Raw genomic sequence first — 25,549 nt, 5'->3', positions numbered from 1 at the left:
GATATTCTCATAAATATTCAACTAAGACCTGTTGCACCAAAAAGTTCATACACATCAGAGTGAACCAGGTTGGGACTTCCTGGAAGTCCAGAGGCTAACCTGCTTGCTAATGCAGGGGACACAGGTTCAATCCCTCATCTGGGAAGGTCCTACATGCCGTGGAACAGCTAAACCTGTGTGTCACAACAACTGAGCCCACACACCTTGGATCCTGTGCTCCGCAGCTAGAGAAGCCATCACAATGAGAAGCCCAAGCACCTCAATGATGAGTACACCTCACTCATCGTCAACCAGAGAAAGTCCACAAGACCCAGGGCAACCAAAAATAAATACCTAATTTAAAAAAGAAGTGACCTGGACTGAATGTAGAATCCGCCTGCCTACCCCACTTCTAGACAGGTGATCTTGGGCAAGTAACAGCCTCTTAGCATCTCTGTTTCGTGATTAGTAAAATCAGTACAGTAACAGTATCTATGTCAAGGGTTTGCCGAGAAAATTCTAAGTCCCAAGTAAACCTTGGTCATTGTTACCTCTGTGATCGTAATCCGTATCAGCAATCACCTTATCTATTCTATCCTGATCACACAGATTCCCCCAGCGAGATGGCCATCCCCTTCTGTGTCTATCGGTGGTGCAGCTAAGAGTTTGAGTGGTTATTTTTAGACAGTATCCCGAGCCATCAGTGATGACGCCATCAATGGCAGCTTCTTCAGTCTGTACAGAGGCGAGTCCCGGCCTTGCTTTTGCCACAGATACAACCCCCTCACAGGGCTCTGCCCTCCTCAGCACTGCCTGATGCTAGGGAGCTCTTGTAAAGATGACCTGTCAGACACTCCAGACACTCAGGCCTGGATATTCCCCTTGGGAACCCTGGGTGGGTGATCCCTTGCCTCCTCCAGGCCTCAGTTCCCCTCTGAACAAGGAGGGGGCTGTTCTAGGTGATTCCCACCGGCCTTTCCAGTCCCAGAGCTCTGCTGGGTCAGTCTGTCCAGGCAAGAGCTCCAGAACCCATGTGGCGGGCGGGGTTGGGAGGCGGGTCAGGACAGCCCACCGGGAGGAGAGGAGGAAAGCCTTGGAAGACAGAGACAGCTTTGGCTGTGGGGAGAAGGGGAGGGGAGGGGAGGGGAAGGAGGAGACACAGGAGGAGGAGGGACTGCGGGGTGGAGGGGGAGACAGACCCAGCCCAGAGCTCTGAGTGGTTTCCTGTTGCCAGGCTCTAAGCCCCTCACATTCCTGCAGACCTTCAGACTGCCCGGAGCTCGCCTGCTGCCTGCCTGCCCGCCACTGAGGTATGTACGACCCTTGCCCTGCCTGTTCCTCCTCTAGGCCTGCACCCCCTGCACCCTGGTCCACTCCTCACTTTGTGTACAAGGGAAAGAAGCTGTGTTGGGAGGTCTCTGGGCGCAGGGACTCCATCCTTGCTCTCCCGAAGGGCAAGGGACACGGACTTGCTGCCTGTTAACTTCTCAGGTGAAACCGAGAACATGTGGTCTCCCTTCTGGCTTTGCAGAAAGTAATCCGACTGTCTCTGAGAGAGTATTTTCTCCCTGTCTCTCTCTGCGCCTGTCTCTCGGGTTTCAGAGGCTGCCTTTACAAATGGGGGCCAGCTCTTCCTTTCCTGGGAATATGATCTGGGCACAGCTGCAAGAGGGATAGGCCACCAGAGTCTGCCCTGCTTCCCATTCCAGGAGGAGAAACTTTCTAGACTTGGGTCTTGTACTCTGTTTTCCCAAAGGGACTTGGCATGAGTGATAAACTGATCTCTGGAGGGATAAGAGGAGGTCTTTACCTTTCATCGGCTCCTCTGTGAAGGCTCCTGTTGCCCTGGAATTTCTCCCCTCTCAACCTCTACCCCCCTCCACACACACACACACACACACACACCCCGATTCCGGTGCCATTCAGCCTGAAATAGCACTGTCAGACAATCAGTCTTGGGTTAGGCATTGTCCTCATCCTGGGCTCCCCAGGGTGTAAACACAGGAAACTCAGCAGCAGTAGCCCTCCGTGTGTCTAGATTTGAAGAGCCTTGATATCGGATAGGGTCCAGAGAGGCGCAGGGTCCGATGGGAGACTGGGTGTGGTGGTGGTGTGCTGCAAAGAGTGGGAGGGAGAAGACAAGATGGAGAGGGTTTCCGGGCAACCTTCTCACACCTTTGCCATGAGAAGCTCAAACTCTACACTAGGCTGCTGTTAGGTCTTCTTCAGGTAAACCCCTTCCTACCTATGGCTCCACTGGTTGGTTGATGAGTGGGCTTCCTGAGTCCCTAAGGGCACCAAGGGAAAAGGGGGGCCTTGGGGGAGGCATGTCTTCCAGGAAGCCCAGTCTGCCCAAAAAGGAACAGAGAGGCACACATTTCCCTCCAGAAAATGCTATTCTATGCAGGACACATAGAGAAAGGGTTTTCTCTGCGGTTGAATTTCTGTGCACCCCAAGTGCTGACATCAGCAGTAGGGGGGCAGACTGAAGACATACATTTTACATGTGATCTTAGGTAAATGTCTCCCCTGGACTTAGTCTCCCTGTCTGTAAAGTAAGAGGAATGGACTCAATGGTCTTTGGGGTGCCCGACGTCCTCTGAACTTTCCAGTGAAGGTCTCTTAAAGCAGAATTCATGGACTAGCTTTTGGCTAGGTTTCAAGGAGATTGCAAGCCCCTTAAAATTGTATATACAGTTGTGAGTGTGTGTGAGAGAGAGATAGACACAGAGAGAAATAGAGACAGAGTTAGCGGCAATATCCAAGAGGGTGTTAAATATTCGCAAATGGACGCCTGCCCCTCCAGGTAGCCAGAGGACATGATGTGGGAGATGGAGAGGGTGGGGACTGGAAGCCAAGGTGTATTTGCAGGAGGATGAAAAGCTTTGCAATGGGAGTGGTTGGGGGGAAGAGAGAGTTAACTTGCAGCCATCAGCTGCCACATCGACAAAGCCGGGAGCTGGAGTTGAGGGAGGGAGGGGGCGGGAAGGGAGGTGCCTGGAGAAGGAATCAACTTTTGAAACTTTCTCCAAGTCCCACCCACCAAAAGGCTCTTCTTTGCTATGACTCACTCTAGGAGGAATGCGAGTTGCCACGGTAACCTTTTTTTCAGGGTCTCTGCCTGCTGGCTGGGAGGGGACACTAGGAACACTGAGAATATCAGGCTCTGTAGGTCTGAATCTCCCCCACTCCGCTCCATCCCAAGAGGGCAAATTCTAGGTCCTGCCCTCCAGATCTCCCAATCTCCCAGGACCCCAGGGCAGCTGTGGGGCTGTAAGATGCTTCCTGCTTCCTGGGATAGGCTACTTGAAAACCCAAGTTTCAAAACCACCTCTACCTCAAAGGTGCCATTTGACCTTGAACTAATAGCTTCTCCTCTCTGAGCCCCAGGTTCAAGGAGAACCAGGTCCTCCTTGGTTCAAAAAGTGATAACACCACAACCTCAAAGGGCTACTGTGTGGACAAAATGGGGATGATACACAGAGAAGCGCTTGCTACACTGTGGCCCTCTCACCTAATGAGATGGGTTTTTAGAATGGATGAATTGATGCCATCTGAAGAATTGGTGACATCATTCCCTGCTTTTTTGTCTGGCAGCTTCATCATCTTAGGGTTTGGATATAACTTCCCTTTACTAGAAGTGTTGACAGGCACATTTAAGCAAAATAAATATTGTCCAAATTCTTTTGATTTGGGCACCTTCATATTTCCCAAGAGTGTTGCACCCTCCAGTGTCCAAGGCAAAGGCAGAGGTGGATCCTAAGTCACAGTGACATTTGGAAAGACACTTCCCCTCTCCAGACTCAGTTTCCCAATCTGTTAAATGGGGAATCTAACCTAGGGTCTCCAGGTGCCCTTTCAGCTCTGAAGTCCTGTGAACCTAACTGCCAGGTGCTGCTTTCATTAGACAGAACAGTCAGGCTACATTTTTAACAGCTCCTGGCCCCCTAGTTGAAAAGGAAATAAGAGAAGAGGGGCTAGGGGAACTTGGATTGCATAATAGTCCTGCTAAAATCTTTATCCATCTGTAGAGACTTGTCAACCAATTGCGTGGCTGGGGTTTGCTATTCACAAGAGCAGTTTTCCTTGCTAAAAATAAGCTATAAATAGAAAAGGATGGTAGAGGAAAGGAAAGAGCTGAGGATGTGAGGTAAACAGGAAAATATTTGATTTTTGACGTTATTTAGACAAGTAGCTATGTGTGCAGAGATAAACAGGGATAGACACAAACCCACAAGGATGCCAAGTATATAAACATTGATTTCACCCACTGGCACAGCTGAAAATAAATGTTTCAACACATGAGCAAGTGCCGGGGGTCATGCACTCATGGCTCTCTCTGAGCAATACCTTGACTCACAGACAAGTCTCGGATGTTCATCTTTTGCATATGCAAACTCTGACCCTCACCTATATGGGCTGAAACCGACAGATGCTGAGTCAAGTAGACAGTGTCACATACAAAGCTTCACACAGTGGTCCTCAAGGTCATTGGTCACTTATGCAAATACAGAATCGCCATTTGTAGCCACACACAGACATGCACAGCCAGACCCAACTACAGGTCATGGCAGGGAGATAGATGCCTGAGTGTTAGTTTCTCAGTCATGTCTGACTCTTTGTGACCCCATGGACTGTATGTAGTCCACCAGGCTCCTCTGTCCATGGGATTCTCCCAGTAAGAATACTGGACTGGGTTGCCATTTCCTTCTCCAGAGGATCTTCCCAACCCAGGAATTGAACCCCAGTCTCCTGCATTGTAGGCAGATTCTTTACCATCTGAGCACCTGTTGTATATTATAGACAGAAATTGAGACTCAGGAAGAGAGAATGACTCAAAGTCACACAGCAAACTGATGTCTGAGCTAAATTTTCAGACATCTGAAATGTCTGAACATTTCATCCAGATGTTCATCTTGCTTCTTTTGTTGGTTTCCTTTGAGCAGTTTGGTACTCTCCTGACACTCCTCCCTGTAGTCAACAAGTCCCATCAATAAAAAGTGATAAGAGCTACCTCTCTTCCTCCTTTGCTGGCTTGCCGTGGCCTGATGCAGCCCACATGGCTTTGTCATTAGGGCAACAGGACGTGGCTAAGAGGTGACTGCAACCAGTGACTTGACAGAATTATTTAGAAAAACAGCCTCCTTCTTATCCGGGAGATGTCTAGACAGGACATTAACTCTGCTCTCACTTGTCAAGTTACAGAGCTTGATGTCTGTAGGGAAAGTAGGAATGGAGACACCAACTCTCGCTATAGCTGGGTTCTTTCAGAAATGTGGTATTAACCCATTTCATCTAGGGATCTTTCTGGGCCCTTATGTGTTAGTCATGGCCATAGGATCCTAGACTAATCAAATGAAAAAATAAACAATTCCCCAAACATCTTGATGTTTCTGAATATCTGGAAATTCAGCCCAGATACCGGCTTGCTATGTATGACCTCAAGTGAATTATTTTCCCTCTCTGATCCTGTCTTCCTAACTCTAAAATCAGAAGCAAGGCAAAGAGGTGTCACTTGGCATGACACCACCAGTCCATTGGTGGCAGCTGCCAAAAGAACTGTGTCCAGGATTTGAGTGCCACTCTGGACTTCAGGGGGAAAGGTCATATGATTGATTAGTAATGTCTGCCACATGCACAGGAGGGGCAGGTGGAGCCACATGTGCCATGGGTTTGCTTGCTATCTTTAGGATGTGACAGCCCGGACACTTTGATGTTATTTCTCATCCCTTCCATTTGTGGTCACCCAGATGCACCAGTGGCCCCTAGGGGGAGCCAACGGGGAGAGCCTGAAGCTCCACCCTGGGGCTTCTAACCACAGTGAAACGTGGCATCTTAGATGTGTTTATGGAACCTCTGTCAGACTGATACCAGTCTCATGCTCTGGGGCTATTTCTGAGTTGCCTCTGAACCTCTTCAAACCTATGCTTGAGCACCCATAATACCCTAAAACAGGGGTCCCCAACTTCCAGGACTTAATGCCTGATGATCTGAGGTGGAGCTGATGTAATAATAATAGCAATAATGTGCACACTGAATAGAACGTGCTTTAATCACTACCCTCCACTCTGCCCTGGTCTGTGGAAAAATTGTCTTCCATGAAACTGGTCCCTGGTGCCAAAAGGGTTGGGGACTGCTGCCCTAAATGGTTCCCTTAGCTTCTTCCCTTCCAGCAAGAATTGTTAGAAGTGGAAGCAGGGAGTCAAAGGCCAAGTTGGGAAAGGTGGTCCTCTGATAGGCTTCTGACTCCACTGACTTGGAACGTCAGGGTTGAAAGGAACCTTAGGGACTATGGCCTCAGGGTCTTCAAATTCTCTCATAAAAGAACTTAGAGGTTCTCCAAGGCATCTCAGGGAGTGTCCCAGTGCCAGCCCCCATCTCAACACTGTTTTTTTGTTTTTTTTTTTTAATTTCAAGATGATTCATTGAATAGATAATAGTACATTCATATGTACAACAAAAGTGAACGGCTCTTGATTGTTTCAAACTTGAACTTCTGCAGAAGACTTCATTGAGAGAAAGGGCTCCCTGGCTTATGTGACCCTGAACACCACTGGTCTAAAACAACCTCTGCACTGTGCAGATGAGTGGCGCTAGGTGAAGTCCAAGGAGTAGAGGAGCCTATCCTAATTTGAAGGGTGAGCTGGGAGCAATACTGCCAAGACTCAATCCCAGGGCTCCTGACTTCCACGTCACCTCTGAGTAGCTGTGTGTGCTTCCTGGGGTGTGAGTGCCCACGTGGCCACACTGGCCACAGTGGCACCTCTCTGGACCGCCTCAGCCCTCCTGCGTCCTGGCATTCTGGTGGGCTTGGCTCACTCATGAGTTCCTTTATTAGCCTCTAGACTTGTTTTCCTCTCTTTGGGCTTGTTTACCAGGAACATGTGTTTTGGGAACCCTTGTTTGTAAGCCAAATGGTGGAAGCAAGATGCCTGGTTTGCGTCAGCAGCCCAACTGAGAGGGCAGCCAGGGGCCTGGGCTTCATCACTGTGCCCTGTGGAGGCTGGGCTGGAGTGTCCGAGACCAAAAGAAGCAATGCCTCCTTTGTTCCAGCCCAGCACCTGTTCTCCCTGGGCCATGGACAAAGAGCTGGGATTCTTGTCCTGGATTTTCAAGGGGAATGGAGATTCTGGTATCTTTGTTTTTTAAGATACTCTTCTGATGCTTATCCCTTGTAATTACCCATGAGTCTTTCAAGGTAAGTGTGTTATTTTCATTTTAAAGATGGAGAAATAAACTGAGGCTCAGAGAGGGAAAGTCACTTTCTGAAAGTCACACAACTGCTATACGGCAGAACCAGGATTTGAACCTGTATATTCTGTCTCCAGAGCCCCTGGGCTTACCTCTCTGCCATAATGCCTCTATAAAAGTTGATAACCACTCGTCTAATATGGGTTTCCCTGGTGGCTCAGATAGTAAAGAATCCGCTGGCAATGAAGGAGACCTGAGTTCAATTCCTGGGTTGGGAAGATCCCCTGAAGAAGGGAATGGCAACCTACTCCTGTATTCTTGCCTGGAGAATCCCACGGACCAAGGAGCCTGGTGGGCTCTAGTCCACAGGGTCGCAAAAAGTTGGACATGACTGAGAGACTAAGCAAGCTCTGTCTAATATGGTAGCCACTAGCCACATATGGCTACATAGAATTTAAATTAATTAAAATGAAATACAATGAAAACTTCAGCCCTTCATTTGCACTAGCAACATTTCAAGTGTTCAATAACCACTGGTGGCCACTAGCCATCATGTTACACAATGCAGATATAGAATATTTTCATCATCTTAGAAAGTTCTATTAGACTGCATTGCTTCATAAACTCTTCTACTCAAATCAGATTTGATGCCTGTAACTCAGATTCTGTGCTTCATGTCTTTAGGGGTCTAGGATTCCAAGATCCACAGTCTAAAATTTAATGATTCCAAGATTTTTCCCTAGTTCTGTCCTTCAGCAACCTTTCAGTGTCCAGAGAGAGCCCACAGGAGGCCCTTTATGTTTCAAGGGAGATGAACTTGGGTGGGGTGGGGGGGCGGCTGTACTTTTCCATCCCCAGATTCTTTCTAAAGGAGGAGAGGTGACCTCAGCTTCGGGTCCCACTGGCAGCCAGGGACGGGTTTTCAGCCGTCTCCAGAGCAAATAAAGGCAAAAGGAAAGGACTGGACGTTCGGAACAGGAGGCAGGGGTGGTGGCGGAGTGGGAACGAGCAAAGTCTGCATCTGACGACCACTGGGCCAAGGGAAACACACCTCCTGCTCCCCTGCCCACCCTCCCAGTCCCATTTCCTCCAGGGCACCTTGGGCCAGTTCACAGCCCAACTGGGCCCCTTCAGGTGAGCGCCTAGCGGAGGAACTGCCGCCAAGGGAAACAGCACGTGAGGCAGAGGGCAGGCCAGAGGCGGAGGGGGGCAGCCTTGGTCTTCATTCAGCCCTGCCACCCGCTCCCTGGGGCTCTGGGCAGTTTTTTTCCCCTCTGGGCCTCAGCCCTCTCTTCTCTACTATAAGGTAGAAAGACATGCCTTCCCAGCCACCAGTGGGATGCCGGATTATGAAAACATTCTTAAAAGGATAAACACAGGCATCATTACAAACTAAAGAGATCCAGAGTTTTTATTTAATATTGCTCATTTATACAAAGGTGTTTATATTTTCACCAGGTGGGCATGCCAGACCTAGGTTTGATTGGCAAAGGATGTGTGCACAGCTGATCATTTCTGGATGCTGGGGTTTGGCCCTGTGTTCCGACCTTACTAGGATTACTGATGCACCCCTTGACCTTTGCAGGATGGGCACTTGGCCTCTTTGACCAGTGGTGGTTTAGAGAACCTCAGAGAGGGAGCTCATGGGTATGCAGGGAGTATGGTCATACATTCGAGAACAGCCCAAATTCTGCCCTTCCCTCCCATCAAACTATTTGGATGGAGAGGGTGTTGGGACTGGTGAGATAAAACTGGGCAAAACCCCAAATTAGGAAAACAACTCCTCCTCCAAGACTGTGTGTCCTTTTCTTAACACTTCCTTCCCTCTTTTCTCCCTGATCCCCACCCCAGTCTCAAAGAAAAACTCAATGAGACCCAACCCAAGTCCATGAGGAGGAATTTTGTCAGCTTGGAAGGGGCCTGAATGTTGTCTGACTTCCTCCCTCTCAACCTCAGACCCTTAATCCGAACAGTGGGACTCACGGCCCTCCCATGTCTGACTGTGTGCCAGTGTGTGAGGCCTTTAGAAATTTTAATGCACCATGAGATCTAGAATGACTTTTCTCTTCTGGCTGCAGCACCAAGGAGGGGGGTGGCAGAGTCAGTGTGCCACTGGGGAAGAGCATGGCTGGTGAGGTAGGACAGACAGAAGAGCCAACCCACAAATCTTTCCCTGGTCACAGAGGGGAACAGTTCCTCTGCTCAGATGAAGGACACAAACCCTGGAGATGCCAGTCTTCCTGGCTCTCCAACCTGAAGCTTATTGCATTTCCAGCCCTAGCTGCATACTTCTCTAACAGTATGACTTGTCTGTCATTAGAGCCCAGACAAGGTGACTTTTTTTATTCCTGCTATGAATCTCTGACCCTTCAACTTCTAACAATCTCAGACAAGCCTTTCATTCATGCTTTCTCTCCTGTTCCTTTCATCCAAAGCCACATGCAGGCATTGTTTTGCTTTTGTCTCCAAGTGGGGAAGCAAGAGAGAAGATTTTTCCACCTCTAGGCTTGAGAGAAGTGGAGTGGGGAAGACAAGCATGCAAGTGTGTGGGGGGCGGGGAGGGGGAGAGGAACATTTCCAAAACCTCTTGCAAAGGGAAGACTGCATTCAGATTGGAGTTGGGGACACCGTGAAGCAAAGCCAAGCTCCCAGGTTGATTTCTTTAAATTTCTGTTGGTTTTATTTCTTATACATGCCATGGAATACTGAGGTTTAGTGTCTATTAGCAACCCCAATAGCGGAACATTATGAAGTCTTCCCTTCTGCTGCCTCTTTCTGCTACCCAAATACCATAATTTAAGTGAAGATGGGGATAATGGAGAGGACGATGTCTGTCAAGACCAGCATGTGGTTGGGACAGTTAAAGGGCATCTCAAGGGCTCAGGCTACCACCTCAAAGCTCAGCTAGTCTAACCCTCGCAAGTAATAGAAGAGGGAAACCAAGGTCTAGAGAGGATGAAGGATTGAACCAATACACCAAGTTAATATTGACACAGAACCAGAATCCTTGGGATTTAGTTCCAAGCTTAAGCGTTTCTTCCATGATGCCAGGGTACCTCCCACCAAGGTGCTTGGTCAGTTGAGAAATCTTGGAAGGAACCAGAGACAAATGAGCGAAGAACTGGCCACTGGCCACACTGACTAAAAGCTGCTTAGGAGCAGGGGAGCATGCTTGCTCTGTGTGGCCACAGATGGATGATCACAGTAGACCAGGAGAAGCTTGAAGGGAGGCAAGCCGAACAGTAGAAGGAAGGACTTTCTAAATCCATTTGGAAATGGAAGTTCATTGTGTTAGAACAAGAAACAAAACATTCCCACCACAGTTCCTTGGTTAGGGATGGCATTTTGGCAGCAAATCATCAGAGATTCTGCTCCAAGATTCCCTCCAGTCATTAGACTGTTAGAGTCGAGAGCTCAGCATCTAGGGGAAGGTTTCAGCAGTGACCAGGGTGGGAGAATTTTCTAGAGAACTTTCTAGATCTCAGTTAACATCTTTTAGCTGTGAAGGGGAAACAGAAGGTAACATAGAACATATGCAAGCATTTGGGTAGTTTCCACACAGAATCCAGAGAACTACCATCCCTCTTGGGCAGAATGGAGGAAGTATGGCCATAAGTTTCCACCGGCCACACTCGAAAACTATTGTTCTCTGTTTTAGAATGTAGGCCTCATTGTCTCAACTTGGCAAGGGGTTGCTGCCTATTAAATTCTCTTATTAAAGAGGGGTAGGGGGAAGGAGGTTGGGGGAAAGACAGGAGAGGAGGAAGAGGAAGGGAATAGTCTGGGGTATAGGAAGAAAAGAATCCTAGAACATCAGGGATTGAAGGGCCCTTGAACAAGATCCGGTTCAGCATTACCCAGACTTGATTAATTAACCAGTTGTCTTTCTCGAATCACTGTTTAAAAATTTAAATAAACGTACTGAGGAAAGAGACAAGATCCCTACCATAAATGGAAAAACCTGCGTACTTTTGTCATAAATAGAAGGAAACTGGACACAAAGGAGACAGAACAACTGGACTGAATTCCAGCTGGATGTCGTTTCCTGCGGAGGCTCTGGGCCAGAGGCCTGCCCTCTGTTCAAAGGGGCGAGAGATGAGTGTTAGATGTTAAAGACTTGTTAGCACCAAACTGAGACTTTCTCATACCATCAGGATTAAAAGAGAACCAAGCAGAAGCAACTGTCTCCCTGTCTTTCACTATCGTTTATCACGGACCATATAAAATTATCCTGCATATCACAGGAATTCAGTGTCAGGAGGAACTCTCCATCAAGAAACCTAGCCCTCACTGAATTCTTCATCTCTCTTCTCCCCACAGGGTTCCCAGTACCATGAGGGCCTGGATCTTCTTTCTCCTTTGCCTGGCCGGGAAGGCCTTGGCAGTCCCTGTGAGTACCTGAAAGTCACATCTTCTTGGTCTTACCTCCCACCACCAGCTCAGGAGCATTGAATCTACCAGCCCTGGATGTTCAGAGGGGACAAGCACTTCCCCATCTTGAGTTCTCTTTTTTTTTTTTTTTAAGATTTTTTTCCCCTTAAACTAATAAGCTCAAAATAAAAACTGAATGAGGACCATTGGGAGGAGATTCCAGGGAAGAAAGATTCCCATGTAATGTGAAGATGTACTTGTTTAGCAATCAGAGCTTCCCCAGAAGGGGACTAGGGTTGTTTTAGAAGGATGTGAGCTCTTTGTCACATGAAGACTTCCAGAAGAGAAGGGGATGCTGATGGGAGTGATGGTAGAAGCAGTCCCAGCCAGCCAGGCACCTCAAAGTCATGTGCTATCTTGCTTCTTCTAACTCCAAATTGACTCCAAGAAGGAATTGCCAAATAATGATGATGATGATGGTATCACACTTGTGGGGAAGGTACTGACATCTGTTAAAATTCAGGGTTCATCCCCTATGGGTCTCAGTTTTCCCATCTGAAGGGAGTTGGTCTGCATCAGATCAGTTGGTCTCCCATCATTATAGGAGTCTAAGACACTCCAGATGTAACTATACAAAGGGAGGTGCTCCGGAGCCCCACAGGGCCTGCATGTTTGGCTTCTCCTGTGCCTGAGTTGCCCACCCATGGCAGGCCTTGAGGCACAGCCTCGGGGGGTCTCCCACGAGCCTCTCCCCTAGCTCCCCAGCTTCAGTGGTCCAGGCTGAGGCATGTTAGTGGTGGGAAGCTGGCTCTGGCCCCAACCTCTCTGAGCCCCATTTTCACCTCCCAACAGCAACAGGAAGCCCTGCCTGATGAGACAGAGGTGGTGGAGGAAACCGTGGCCGAGGTAGCTGAGGTAAGTGGTGGGGGCCCCAGACTCCTCTCTGCCCACATTCGCTCCCTGGGGAATCCAGACGGGGTCTGCCGGAACAGGCCATTGTTCCCCTTCCCACATGCATGCACAGCACAGATGCAAATCCTGTGGATCCCCCAATGATGACACACTCCCGAGTGCTCCCCAAACTCTCCCTGGAACCTCATAGGTGGGAGCTATGATTCCAAATTTGTTTTTTACTTTTTGAATTGTGTGACATTTTTTCTCAGATGGTCATCCACAGTCTCCCCAAATGTCAACTGATGAAAGGGAGACTACCCTGGTGTGGCTGGAAGGGGAGAGAGCTTGGCACCCCCTCTTGCCCTGACACCCCTGCTGGCCTCTAGGGCCTCTCCATAGAGTTCTGGGCCCTTGAGGAAGAGCGGGTCTATAGATTCAGTCTCGATTCTGGACCTGGCATTTGTGCTTCCTGGGATCTGAACCCAGCACCCATTCCAGCATGTCTCTCCCCATCCCCTGTGGGTACCCAAGGCTTCGGGCAAGTCCCCTCCAGCCTTTGCCCCTTTCCTCCAGGTCTGGGGGTGGGGTGGGGCGTTTGACTCACTCTTCTCCCTCCACCCCAGGTACCCGTGGGAGCCAACCCCGTCCAGGTGGAAGTAGGAGAATTCGATGAGGGTACCGAGGAAGCCGAGGAAGAGGTGGTGGCTGAGAGTAGGTCCCTTCTCCTTGTCTTGTTACACCAAGCCTTTGCCCTCTGCTGCCCAGGCCTGGGGCGTGGGCCCAGCCTGTGTGAGGTTCTTTCTTTCCCAAGGAAACTCAGGGTGGGGTCCTCCCTGCGGGAGGGGCTGTGAAGGACAAACTGCCTTGACTGAACAGTTGGGAGTGTTTTCTGGAATCTGGAAAGATCTATTTATAGCCAGGCTGTGAGTGCCAGGAAGGGAAGTCTCAAGCTGGAAGTGGCCTTGTCCCCTGTAGCACTTTAATCTAGTTCCAGAGTTGGGTTTCAGGTTCCCACTGAGGTCCCCAGTCCCGTCCAGTCACTTGATGGCCCCAGACGCTTTCACACTTATAAGCTTATTTAATTGTCACATGGCCATGAGGAAACAAGGTCTGGAAGCCTGACACAACTCCTGTAAGGCTTGTGAGGACCATGACCTGGGCCTTCTGGCTCCTGCCCACAGTTCAGCACCCCTAACCCACAGAATGGAGACTCACTGTACCCCGGGGGCTAACAGCCCTGGCTCTGGAGGTGAACCAACCAAGGTCTGCCTCCAAACTTTCTGTGATGTCCTCTGACAGCCCTCAAACCTTCTCTGAGCCCAGCTTGCTCATGTCTTAACGTAGGGAAGGGTGAAGACAGTAGACCCCTGCCCCAGGGTTGTCCAGGGACTACGAGATAAAAGTAGAGGCACCCTTGCCCAGGACCTGGCAGGGCAGGCATCCAACACAGGAAGACTACAACACCACAGTCAAGCACCAGGAGGAAAAGCTAGATGCGCTCTCATCCTCAGGGCCTGAGTATCCACTGGAGCAGAGGGGCGTCTACTGAGTCCTGTTCCTTCCCCTCCACGTCCCTTATCCGGTGTTTACGAGGCACAGGCAGACTCTATTGTTCAGCATGGTCCTGGGGCTCTGTTCCCTTTTCCGCTACAGACACTCAGGTCTGTTTTGCTGGGCTGCACAGCTCCCTGGCTCCATGACAACAGCTGACTTTCCAAGTCATTCTAGAAAGTCTATTCTAGAATTCTGAAATACCTTGCTGTCATTGATCCATGAACAGCCAAGAACACAGTGGTTGCTTCAACCCTCGGGGGAGCCATATGGCATCCGGTGCTCCCAGGTCCCAGACTGAATCCCCAACCCCCACAGGTGTGCCTGGCCCTGACCTCAGACCAAATCTCTAGTCCCCAGACTGAGCCAACTGCTCCCCGACAAGGTGATTTCAGCAGAAGAGAAGGGAGGGCACAGGGTTGCCCACAGGTCGAGTAGGGGCCAGACCCGAGGACTTCTGTCCAAGGATCCATGTGGGTGGGGTCGGGATGGATGTGCTAGCCTGGGTGAGGCTAACCACGTGGCCCTGTGCTCTCCCAGACCCCTGCCAGAACCACCACTGCAAACACGGCAAGGTGTGCGAACTGGACGAGAACAACACCCCCATGTGCGTATGCCAGGACCCCACCAGCTGCCCTGCCCCCATCGGCGAGTTTGAGAAGGTGAGGCCCGAGGGACAGGGCCGGGGGTGGGGGGTGGGCTGCGGCCCTCAGAACACAGAGCGTCTGCCTAGAACATTGCCGGTCTGGGGGTCCCACAGGGCAGCTCCAGGCTCAGAAGTCCCCTTGCTAGATCTAGTCACAGCAAGAGACCCAGCCAGAGGGGGTCTCTGTCTAGGACTCTCCAGCAGTCACTGGAGAGTGACTGTCACTGGACTCTCCAGCAACTGGCAAGAATTTACTCAGCACCACCAGCTGCCAGCCCTACTGAGACTCAGAAGGGAACACACATGAGGGACTTTCTCATGTGGGAGAATCTTGGCAAAGCATCAGGTCCAAACACGTGGGTTCTGGGTCACAGCAAAGGTTGACATCAACCTTCCTCTCTACCTCTTGATAGTGTGAGATCTTAGCTATGTTCCTGAGCCTCTCCAAGTTTTCTCACCTTTAAAGATGAAACAGAAATAGACTTTATCTCATAGAGCTATTGCAGGGATTTGTCAGATAATGGCTGGTACTTAGTAAATACTCAATATGTACTATTTAAAAAAACCTTTCAAAGCTGTCCATTCAGTCTCCAATAGGACTCATCCATCCATCCATCCATCCAAGTAAATATTTATTGAGCACTCATGCATATCAACCATTGTGCTAGTGGTCACCTAGCTCAGGGCCACAAAATGAGTTCCAGCATCATTCCTACAACCTCCACCTGATCTCACCATCTTCAACCTCTCCCCAGTACAACTTACCCTCTGAGGTCCAAATTTTAGCATCTTTGTCAGCTTTTCCCTCCTCCTCACCCCTTCACCCCCATCACACTGGTCACCAGTGCCCATCAGTTCTCCCTCTGCAGTGATACGTAAGCAGTAAGTATGTGCAGGGTGTTCAAGACAAGGCTTCTCTCCTCCTGACACAACTACTTATGCCACTGCCCTTGTTCAGCCCACAGCATCTCTGCTCTGCCATCCTCACGTGCAGAGATTCACAAGAAGGACCAACATAACTCACCACATATTTGCACTCACTGCTAATAGTTAAGGATACGTAGCTGGATGAAAAGGGAATTGGATACAGCCTGAGTGTGGTGGGATCCATGCACAGTCTTGCTTATTCTCCCCCTGCCATGAAGGGTCTCTTTCCCTAGCTACAAAGATGAGCTGCAGCCTCATGCGACCAAGGCTTCAGCACCCAGTGTTTAGTTGAAGCCTGGCCACGCAGGCATCCCATGCCTAGCATGTACCCACACTCCAGACTCTGAGCAGGAAAAGAGATGTTCAGCATGAACCATACTGTTTGTATGAGCAACCCAGGCAAAGTGAGACACTTGCATCATTTGTGGACAGTTTTCTAACAGTGCAGGCAACTGTTCACCAGCCTGGCTCCCAGACACCAGCCAAGGGCCGACATCACAAGAAGGCCTTTCTAAGGATAACAATCCCAGGCCTGCTGTATTAACTCTTTTCTGCATACTCTACCTTTCCCTCATTCTCACCTTCAATTCATCTTTTCTGTATCTCCCAGGTTTGCTTTCCATATCTCAGCCCTGACTCGGTCATTCCACTGCTCAGAGACCAGCAGCGGCTCTCAGCATGGGCTGAACATTGACTTAGGAGCCTAAAGAGTGGCTCCTTACCTGGGCCCCACCCCTAACTCACTGTGTGGACCCTGGGCTAATCACATTCCTTGCCTGGCCCTCAGTGTCCCCATCTCTGAAATGGGCACGGATGGCGGTACTGGCAAAGGGCTTTGGGAATGAGGGTGAGGCACTCTGTGCTTGGCCGACAGGTGTGCAGCAATGACAATAAGACCTTCGACTCTTCCTGCCACTTCTTTGCTACCAAGTGCACACTGGAGGGCACCAAGAAGGGCCACAAACTCCACCTGGACTACATCGGGCCTTGCAAATGTGAGTCTCTCCTCGGGCCCCGCCAAGCCTCCCGTCTCGGGGCGGGGGGGGAAGGCATCAAACTGGTACTGATCCTGGCTCTGCCACCTCTGGGCTGTGTGATCTTGGGCACCTCTCTGAGCTTCAGGGTTCCCAGTTATAAAATAAGATGATTGTTTATGAGCTGATATCTGTACTCAGGACCCCTCCAGGGAAGGACTGAGCAGTGGAGGGAACACAGGATCAGGGAAGATTTCTGGAGCCTCTCACTAGCATCTGAGACAGCTCACTTCTTTTCTGTAATGATGAGGAAGTTCTTCTATAGGTCTAACCACAATATTTCCTGCTTCAATGTTGTGAAGCAAAAATGATGTTCTTCCTGGGCCTAAAAAGTGTTTTAAAAATACTTGAATTTGAATGCTTTAAAATCAAGGCAATCCTGTCAGTTCCCCTTAGGCCCTGTTACTCAATATGGTCATATCCTAGGCCCTTTTACTCTGTTACATTCCCATCTGCCTGCATAAAACATATGATTAAGCACCTGCTTCTAGAAAGCTGGGAGCCCAGTGTTGGGGGCAGGGATGTCAGGGTTTGCCTGGCCTTTGGGGAGTGATCCCAGGTGCAGACTCAGCTGGCCCAGGCTCCTGCTCCAGCGTGTCTGCCTCCCTGTCATCCGAGACAGGCCAGGCCCCCTCGGCTCCCCTCCAAGACAACACCCACACAGTGTGTCTGGTACATTCTGGCACCGGATGACACCGGGGAGGGCCACTCACCTGCCTCATGTGTGCAGGGTGCAGAAAGGAGGAGGGGGAGCCAGGTTCTCCTGTGGGCAGCACTGTTCTTCCAGTTACAGGGCCGTGGATGTGAAGAGAAAAGGCGCAGGCCTGGAGAAGGAGGGCGGGGGCAGGAACGTTGGTGGGGATCCTTGGGCAGTGAGACCGACACTCGTGCCAAGTGGCTCTTCTGTTCTCTGGGGCGTATCGCTCGCTCCGACTCCTAGCGTTTTCCTCTCAGATGTTCTCTTCCATTCCCCAGCTGCTGGTAAAGAAGGTCATGGTCCTAACCACAGAGAGGACTTTCCATAGGTCCAAAGGATGGGGGAACAATGGACTCCTAGGCCCCCTGGCACCCACATGCCCTGGATGAGGCTCTGATAATGTGGCCTTAAGCAAGCCTCTTCTCTCCACACTGATCTCTAATAATTCCAACAAGAGGGTAGACTTGGATGAAAGTTCCAGCACATTTTGTCACCTTAAGTTCCAAAAACCAGGATGCAATCCTATTGCTAAGAATGTTCTGGTGACTGAGCATACCTGAACCCCCGCCCCGCTAAGCTGGGCCTATGAGTGAATGCTCTTCCTCAGCCTCCCAGCCTCAAACACCTCGCAAGGGTCAACATCATCACAGTGGGTCCTGGCCTCTGTTTTCAGGGCCCAACACCCAGAAAAGCAGGAGTCTCTGGAGCGAACCATTTCCCTCCCCAGATCAGACCAAGGTCAAGGGAACATGGGATGTGCCTTTGCACTTGTCCATTTGCTGAGTATTCTCCCCCCAGCCCACCCCCACCCCCGCCCCCACCCCCGCCAATCTTTGTTCAAAAGCTATGAAGAAACCGTGGCCCAGAGAGGCTGAGCCCTGTGCCAAGGTCACAGACTGAAGCAGTAGCAGAAGAGGCCACGGGTAGGGAGAGCGACCTGGCCAGCACGTTGGCCCTCGGGCAGGGAGTCAGGGTCTGTGCTGACCACCCCTGTGTGTTGACCCTAGACATCCCCCCCTGCCTGGACTCCGAGCTGACTGAATTCCCCCTGCGCATGCGGGACTGGCTCAAGAACGTCCTGGTCACGCTGTACGAGAGGGATGAGGACAACAACCTCCTGACCGAGAAGCAGAAGCTGCGAGTAAGGGTCTCTTTTCATTCTGTCTAAGGGCACTTGCTTGACCCTGAGCTGGCTCTGACCTCGGGCCTCAGACTGGCTGAGATCCACAGTCCCATTCCCAGATCTAGACCCCTAAGTGTAAGCCTACATCCCTGCTCCAAAGAGCGCCTCTGTCCCGGGCTCTAGGACACAGACTCCTCTGTGCAGCTTTTGAAGGCTCCTAGAGCACATTCAGGGGATTTCCAGGTGGCACTAGTGGTAAAGAACTCATCTGCCAATGCAGGAGACATTAAGAGACACGGGTTCGATCCCTGGGCTGGGAAGATCCCCTGGAGGAAGGCATGGCAACCCACTCCAGTATTCTTGCCTGGAGAATCCCACAGACAGAGGAGCCTGGTGAGCTCCATAGGGTCGTAAAGAGCCGGACATGACTGAAGTGACTTAGCATGCAGGCAGAGCACATTCACATCTTAAAGGCTCTGAGGAGTCCTGTAATGAAAGGACCTGCTCATTTTGTGTAGCTCCATGTTAAGTATGAGACATAAATAATTCTATTCTTTTTTCCTTCTGAGTCTGTGGACTTTAAACTTTAAGAGAGACATCAAGCCCTAGGAGTATGGATAAAACACAGCTCCCTGGGCCCTACTTCAGGCCCAATGAACCAGTGTCTCTGTGAAGCATGGCCCAGGAAGCTGCATTTTGACACTCTCCCCAGTCATTCTGATTGAGATGGCCCCAGGCCTCCACATCTGTGGATGAGATAATGCTGGTACTCATCTAACCACTTCCTTCCCTCATTTGGTCTCCCCCACTTCCCTCTCCCCGCCCCTGGCCACAGTGCCCAGCATGTGGGATCTTAGGTCCCCGACAGGGATCAAACCTGTGCCCCCTGCAGTGGAAGCAGAGTCTTAACCCTGGGCCACCTGGGGAGTCCCCCTTCCCTCATTCTGAACCCTGACTTTGGCTGGTCTCTGCCTGCTCTGGCCTCCTGTCGGGGGGAAGGGACCTTGACTGGCCCCGACAGCCTCCCCGGACCCTTTGTCACACAGCGTCCCTGCTCCCACAGGTGAAGAAGATCCACGAGAATGAGAAGCGCCTGGAGGCTGGCGACCATCCCGTGGAACTGCTGGCCCGGGACTTCGAGAAGAACTACAACATGTACATCTTCCCTGTGCACTGGCAGTTCGGGCAGCTGGATCAGCACCCCATTGACGGGTAAGACCCCAGACCCTCAGGATCACAGGGGGAGCTGCCTCTGGCTTGGCCCTGGAGTGGACAGTCACCGCTCAGGGCTGCTAGGTGCACTAGATGTGGTCAGAAAACTTCTCAGTGGCCTCTGCTGCCCTAGCCCTGGAAGCCCATAGTTTGCCTAAGGGCTACGGCAGGAGAGGATAGGTGTAGGAGAAAGGATGTAGAAAGGATTTAGTGCCATGAGACACTCCCTCCTTACTGCCTAAGAGGCAGAAGCCATCAGAACTGAAAACCCCTCCTTAACCCCGTGAGTGCCAGCCTTGGGTATCCATTCAGCAAGGTAGAAGGAGCTGGGAAGGAGCGCCAGGCTCCGTGGGGTGGCAGGGCCGAGGTGGGGCAGCAAGGCCCTGAGACCCGGCCCAATGGGGCAAACTGGCTCTGGAAGTTCTTAAGACATTCACAGTGCCCGTCCCATCTCCATGGCAAGCCCTTGGTTTGATCACTCCTGCCCCGGGTTGAAATGAGTTAGGAAGTGCCGTGTAACCGCCCTGTGGGACAGGCCGGGAGTTGGTCGGCGAACCAACATTTATTGAGTATCTATTACATGTCCAGCATGATTCCAGGCAGGGGATTTAACTGTAGTCAGAACTGATATGGAAGCCCCTCGCCCCCATGGAGCTCACCCTCTAGGTGGTGATCTGTTTCTCACAATGGAAGGAAAAAGTAAGGAAGGTGCCCGGAAGTTGCAGGTGGTGGCTGATCGTCTGCAGCTGAGCAGGACTGGCTGCCCTCGCCCCTGCCTTCTCTTGCTGTGTGCTCCTGGAGCAGCTCAAGAGGAGGGCCACTCTGCTTGCACAGGATGCCCAGGGCTGCTCCCCTCTGGGAGGCTCAACCCTCCCTCCCGGTCCAGCCCACCCTGTGGGTGATTCTGGGGGGTTCGGGTCTCCTGAGTGCTGGGAAACTGCCTGTAGCTTCTCTCCCAGGCTCTTTCTGTGGCTGGGATCCATCTGAGTCATATTGTGAAGGGGAGGGGAGAAGTCAGGGAACATCTGGACTCAGGCTGAGCAAGGAAGGGGCCTGGAGGGAGGCTACCAGATGGGGCTCCAAGGACCCTGCATCTGGGAAAGCAGCCTGGGTCGGAGGATCCATCCTCCCCCTCGCCTTGTCCCAGAGCCGCTGCAAGGACCCTGCATCTGGGAAAGCAGCCTGGATCAGAGGATCCATCCTCCCCCTCGCCTTGTCCCAGAGCCACCCGGTGACCTTGCCTGAGTTCCTGCCCCTCTCTGGGGCTCGTTTTCCTCACTGATACACAAAGAAGGGGGAGGGGCTTCAGTCAACGATCCCTTCCATGAGTTGGGCCAGATAGGAAGGCCTGGGGGTCCTTGGGGAAGAGTGTTGTGAGGACAACTAATGGAGGGCTCTGGGGAACAAGGGGGAAAAATCCTACATGTGCTCTGGAGTCCAGGCCAGCTGGGAGGACAGGAACAGAGGAGATTGGGAGAGACATCAGAAGGCCTCCCTCCCACACGGGACACAGTACATAAAAGATAAAGTTCTACTCACCCTCTGCCAGCCAATTCCAGTCCCTTCCCACGCTCCCTCCCCAGAAGTCGGCACCTTCTTCCTTTTTTTTTTTTTTCCAGCCACAAATCTTACGGGATCATAGTTTCCTGGGATCAAACTGGGCCCTTAGCAGTCAAAGTGCAGAGTCTTAACCACTGGACTGCCAGGGAGACCCCACCCCTCCTCTCCAACTTTTTCAGTACTCTCTTCATTTTGATGCAACTCTTTTTCACCTCTTTTCTGAGCATTTGCAGATGTATAAATGTGTGTCTGCAGAAAACATGCATTGTTGTTTCATACCAGATTTTGATCTACCAATAGCAGAAATGCCGAATATTTTAAGCTTCTGTGCCCTCAGATCTTAGCCAATTAGGAAACAATGAAATGCACCAAGAGACCTGTGTTATGAACCCACAGACCTCAGACCTGGAAGGGCCCTTAGACATTATGATCAATTCCTCCCCCTTTGATGGAGGAGGAAACAGGCTCAGAGTGGGGCAGTGCTGTATGCTCAGAACCACAGCAGGTCAGTGGCAGAGCCAGGGTAGACCCAGGATCCTGGCTTTCCATTCTGCAGTGAACATCCTCTCCTTTAGCCCCAAGGGGCAGGCTCCCTCCCCCTGTCTCCCCAAGCAGGGCTGTGGGGCTCGCTCAGCCTCAGCCTCCCCCCACCTTACCCTTGCAGGTACCTGTCTCACACCGAGCTGGCCCCACTGCGTGCCCCCCTTATCCCCATGGAACACTGCACCACCCGCTTTTTCGAGACCTGTGACCTGGACAATGACAAGTACATCGCCCTGGATGAGTGGGCCGGCTGCTTCGGCATCAAGGAGAGTGAGTATCTGAGCAAAGCGTCCGCTGTCCTCCCCCTCCCTCCTTGCTGCTCCCTGTGCGTCTGTCCTTCCTGTCCATCTCTGCTCTGTGCCTGGTTAACTCCTGTCTGCTCTCCCTGCCTGGGTGGGCCTCGCTCTTTTAGGTGACTTCCTGGTCCTTCTCTATCCACCTGGCTCTCTCTTTCTCCCTTTCCAAGCATCAGTACTCACTCTGTGTCTAGCACTGCTTGGGGAACTGACAGGCACCTACAGGAAACAGCACGCCTAATTTGGCAGCACAAGTGACAAGGACCAGCCAGGGATGGGGGAGACCGAAGTTCTCAGTCATAGACTCCCTGGGTGACCTTGGACTGGTTACCTGGCCCCCGGACCCCGGGATGGGTGGGATCTGCCAACTCCTTGGGAAGCATTTCCTCATTGACCCCGGCCCCCAAGTCTAATTCTGCTCCTTCTTGCCTTGCAGAGGACATCGACAAGGACCTCGTGATCTGAAGCCATGCCTCCTCCTGCAGAGCCAGATTCTCTCTCTTTGACCTTCCCCCTCCTGTTTCCCCCAATGTTTAAAATGTTTGGATGGTTTGTTGTTCTGCCTGGGGTCAAGGTGCTAATATAGACTTAAACGAATACGTTAACGGTGCTAAACATAGACATTTTAACCCAAGTCACGACATTCTTAGCTGTAACTCAGCTATCACGGCCTCTTGCTCACCCACTACTGGTCCCATTTTCCTCTTGCCTTGTGCACCTCTGCCCATTGTCTTGGTGGCACATGGGTGGAACACTTGATCTGCTCGAGTCTGCCTTTAACACACGTCGCATCTTCAGATTTTCTACTTTTCTGTTTGAAACTAATATTCACCGAGTCAGACTTTGTGTTAATATTATTTCAGGGTATTGGCTGCCAGGGGTCATCCCTAAGTGGCCTAAAGATGGACAAAGGGAAGTAACAGGCATGTGATGTTGGCAAGGATGCTTCTAGGGCTAGAGGATCAGTGATGGGAGAGACCTGCAGAATCTACCAGCCAGAATTGCAGATAACAAATCTTGTGGCCAGGGTCTGTGACTGAGAGAAGGAAACCGAGGCTGTGTTCTGGAAGTACATAAACTCTCACATAAACCCAGTTCTTCACCATTTCCCCTCCTCACTTTGCAGTGCCATTTCTTTTTGCATTAGGCAATTTGCTCAGATTTCTCAGAGCCATGGCCCATCTGTTCTCTGGAATCCCCCACACCTCTGAGAGGTGGATCACCATATCCTGCAGCGCTGCTCCCCTCCAAACTACCTTTAGGAGATGCAGGACAGGGAGGCTGTTTCAGCCAGAAAGACCAAAATCAAGAGCGAGGTGCAGAACATGGTAAAACAGAAAAAGGGCAGGTGGCAAATCAATTTTCTTCTGGGTTTTCTGTTTTCTTTTTTCACATCTGGATGGCTGTCACCAGAGATCTTTCCTTCAGTTGCTAGCATGTTCCTCCTCTTCTCCCCTCCCCACTTTTTCTATTAATCAAAAGAAACTTCAAAATCAATGGGATGGTCGGATCTCACAGGCTGAGAACTCGTTCACCTCCAAGCATTTCATGAAAAAGCTGCTTCTTATTAATCATGCAAACTCTTGCCACGATGTGAAGAGTTTGACAAATCTTTCAAAATAAAAAGTACTGATTTAGAAACTGCCTCCCTGAGTGGCTTTGCATGTGTCTTAGTGACCTCATTTCCCTGACATGGAGATACATGGACATACATGTCCACACATGAATGCACAGATGCAAAGCTTTGCAAATGCATTATTACCCTTTTGTACACACAAGCTTACTTATACACAGGGAGTGTATGGTGCCTATAAGCATGGATTTAGCTTTTAATTTTATGACCTGGGGGCTGACCTTTTTCATGATTGCACTTCATTATCAGAGCACCAGGCTAAGCAACTAGGGAAAGCACTAATGAAAGCAATGCCTTCACTAAGCATTTACTCATTCATTCATCCATCCATCAAGAAATGTTTATGATGTACTTACTATGGACTGATCCCATTCCAGGTACTACAGACACGGCTGTGGCAAAGCAGATAAAGCGTTTGTTCTTCTGGAACTTACAGTCTAACAAGGAATGGGCTTTAAAAATGCCCAACTAAATATAAATGACAATATGTGACAGGTGCATTAAAGGGCTCCCCTGGTGGTTCAGACAGTAAAGAATCCAACTGCAGTGCGGGACACACAGGTTTGATCCCTGAGTTGGGAAGATTACGGAGAAGGGAATGGCTACCCACTCCAGTATTCTTGCCTGGAGAATTCCATGGACAAAGGAACCTGGTGGGCTACAGTCTATTGGATCACCAAGAGTTGAACATGACTGGGTGACTAACACTTTCACTTTTCACACTGAGGGGAGAATATAAGAAACCAGCAGTGTATGTCACAGAAGGAATCAGGATTACTCATGTTCCACGGTAATCACTTCCCATGCCTGGCTATTTAGATTTAAATTTAACTTAAAATTTAAAATTCAGTCCCTCAGTCGCTTCAGAAACATTTCAAGTGCTCAACAGCAAAATGTGGTTAGTGGTTACCCTACTGAACAGGGCAGATCCAGAACATTTTTATCACCACAGAGGGTTCTATTGCACAGGGCTGTTCTAGGGCTTCTTTGAAAACACCTGAGTCACAAAGGAAAAGAATGAAGTGTTGGGAGAGGAGAAGGGTCGGGGAAAGGGCATTCCAGGCCGGGGGGGTGGGGGGGGGTGGGGGGGGCGACAGCAGAGGCAAAAGTCTCGAGTGGGTGGGGAACAGGACGAGTCCCCCAGCATGGCTGGTGTCCAGGCTGAGGGCTGTCTCGTACTGGATGAAGCTGAACAGGTGGGCAGAGGCCAGACCCTGCAGTCTGGTAGGCCGTGTGGGGAGTTTGGATTTTATTTTTTGTTTGCAGTGGAAGTTGTTGGAGGATTTTAAACCAGAGAAACAGAGACAAGATTAGACTGGCTTTAAAAAGAACACTCTGGTTCTGGAAAGGCCCACCATTAACTCCACTGAGCGTTTTTCAAGGCTCATGCGTGCCCATCACGCTGGTGTGATATTTCAGGCTGGTGTTCTGAGGCTCCCCTTTGAGACAGAGAAATAGTTCCAGGAAGTGCGCTCCGCTGCAATGGACCACACACAGAGCGAGGTCTTCAGATGCCAAGTCTAGAATTGGTTTATTCCTCTCTTACTTTACATTATTTTCAAACTACTAACAATACAAAGTCATTAAAAAAATCATAAAACTCAAACTTGTATTACGGTGTTCCTTGTTCACACAAAGGGAGGCAAGGACTGGGCAGTTAGATCCTGGCCATTTGAGGAAGGCAAGTCCAGCCTAGTGCCATGATCTAGAGGAATCCAGGCAGAGACTGATAGGGTACAGTTGGGAATTGGCTCATTCCTTCACTCTATGACGTTTACCAGATGCCTGCAATAATGTTTTATGTTCTCCTGAGTAAGCACAGGCGTGGCCTCTGCTGCCCTTTCATTCTGGCTAGGCAGACCGTGCACAAGTCAGACCATTTGAGGCAGAAA

At 50.5% G+C, this 25,549-nt stretch overlaps 2 protein-coding genes across 5 annotated transcripts in view; one reads left to right on the top strand and one right to left on the bottom strand.

Annotated features, from left to right (window-relative positions):
- Positions 1 to 25,549, bottom strand: part of SLC36A1 (solute carrier family 36 member 1) — a 326,176-nt gene that overhangs the window by 51,470 nt on the left and 249,157 nt on the right. The gene's annotated exons all lie outside the window — the stretch shown is intronic.
- SPARC (secreted protein acidic and cysteine rich) lies at positions 1,228 to 23,669 on the top strand. Of its 4 annotated transcripts, none has more exons than XM_081495983.1 (10): positions 1,228 to 1,289; positions 11,491 to 11,560; positions 12,394 to 12,447; positions 13,059 to 13,146; positions 14,527 to 14,648; positions 16,434 to 16,554; positions 18,298 to 18,431; positions 19,477 to 19,625; positions 21,850 to 21,998; positions 22,461 to 23,669. In XM_081495983.1, the coding sequence occupies exons 2-10, from the start codon at positions 11,504 to 11,506 to the stop codon at positions 22,487 to 22,489; spliced, it is 903 nt and encodes a 300-aa protein (XP_081352109.1). In that variant the 5' UTR covers positions 1,228 to 1,289; positions 11,491 to 11,503; the 3' UTR covers positions 22,490 to 23,669. The 4 variants fall into 4 exon arrangements, with proteins under 4 accessions (XP_081352109.1, XP_081352106.1, XP_081352107.1 ...); XM_081495980.1 differs by having other exon boundaries at positions 12,394 to 12,456; XM_081495981.1 differs by lacking the exon at positions 1,228 to 1,289 and adding an exon at positions 2,086 to 2,208 and having other exon boundaries at positions 12,394 to 12,456.

This window comes from Giraffa tippelskirchi, chromosome 6 (genome assembly GCF_054371585.1).
Source record: "Giraffa tippelskirchi isolate mGirTip1 chromosome 6, T2T-mGirTip1v1.2.pri, whole genome shotgun sequence".
Taxonomy (NCBI): Eukaryota; Metazoa; Chordata; class Mammalia; order Artiodactyla; family Giraffidae; genus Giraffa; species Giraffa tippelskirchi.
The sequence above is the reverse complement of the archived record's forward strand: the minus strand, read 5'-3'. Positions and strand labels throughout refer to the sequence as shown.

What these genes read in the sequence shown, in the direction of transcription:
- SPARC (XM_081495980.1), top strand. Translation starts at nt 11,504, where the DNA reads ATGAGGGCCTGGATCTTCTTTCTCCTTTGCCTGGCCGGGAAGGCCTTG. An exon ending in GGAAGGCCTTGGCAGTCCCT is followed by an intron (nt 11,561 to 12,393) that starts GTGAGTACCTGA and finishes ACCTCCCAACAG; the next exon opens with CAACAGGAAGCCCTGCCTGA. An exon ending in GATCAGCACCCCATTGACGG is followed by an intron (nt 19,626 to 21,849) that starts GTAAGACCCCAG and finishes TTACCCTTGCAG; the next exon opens with GTACCTGTCTCACACCGAGC.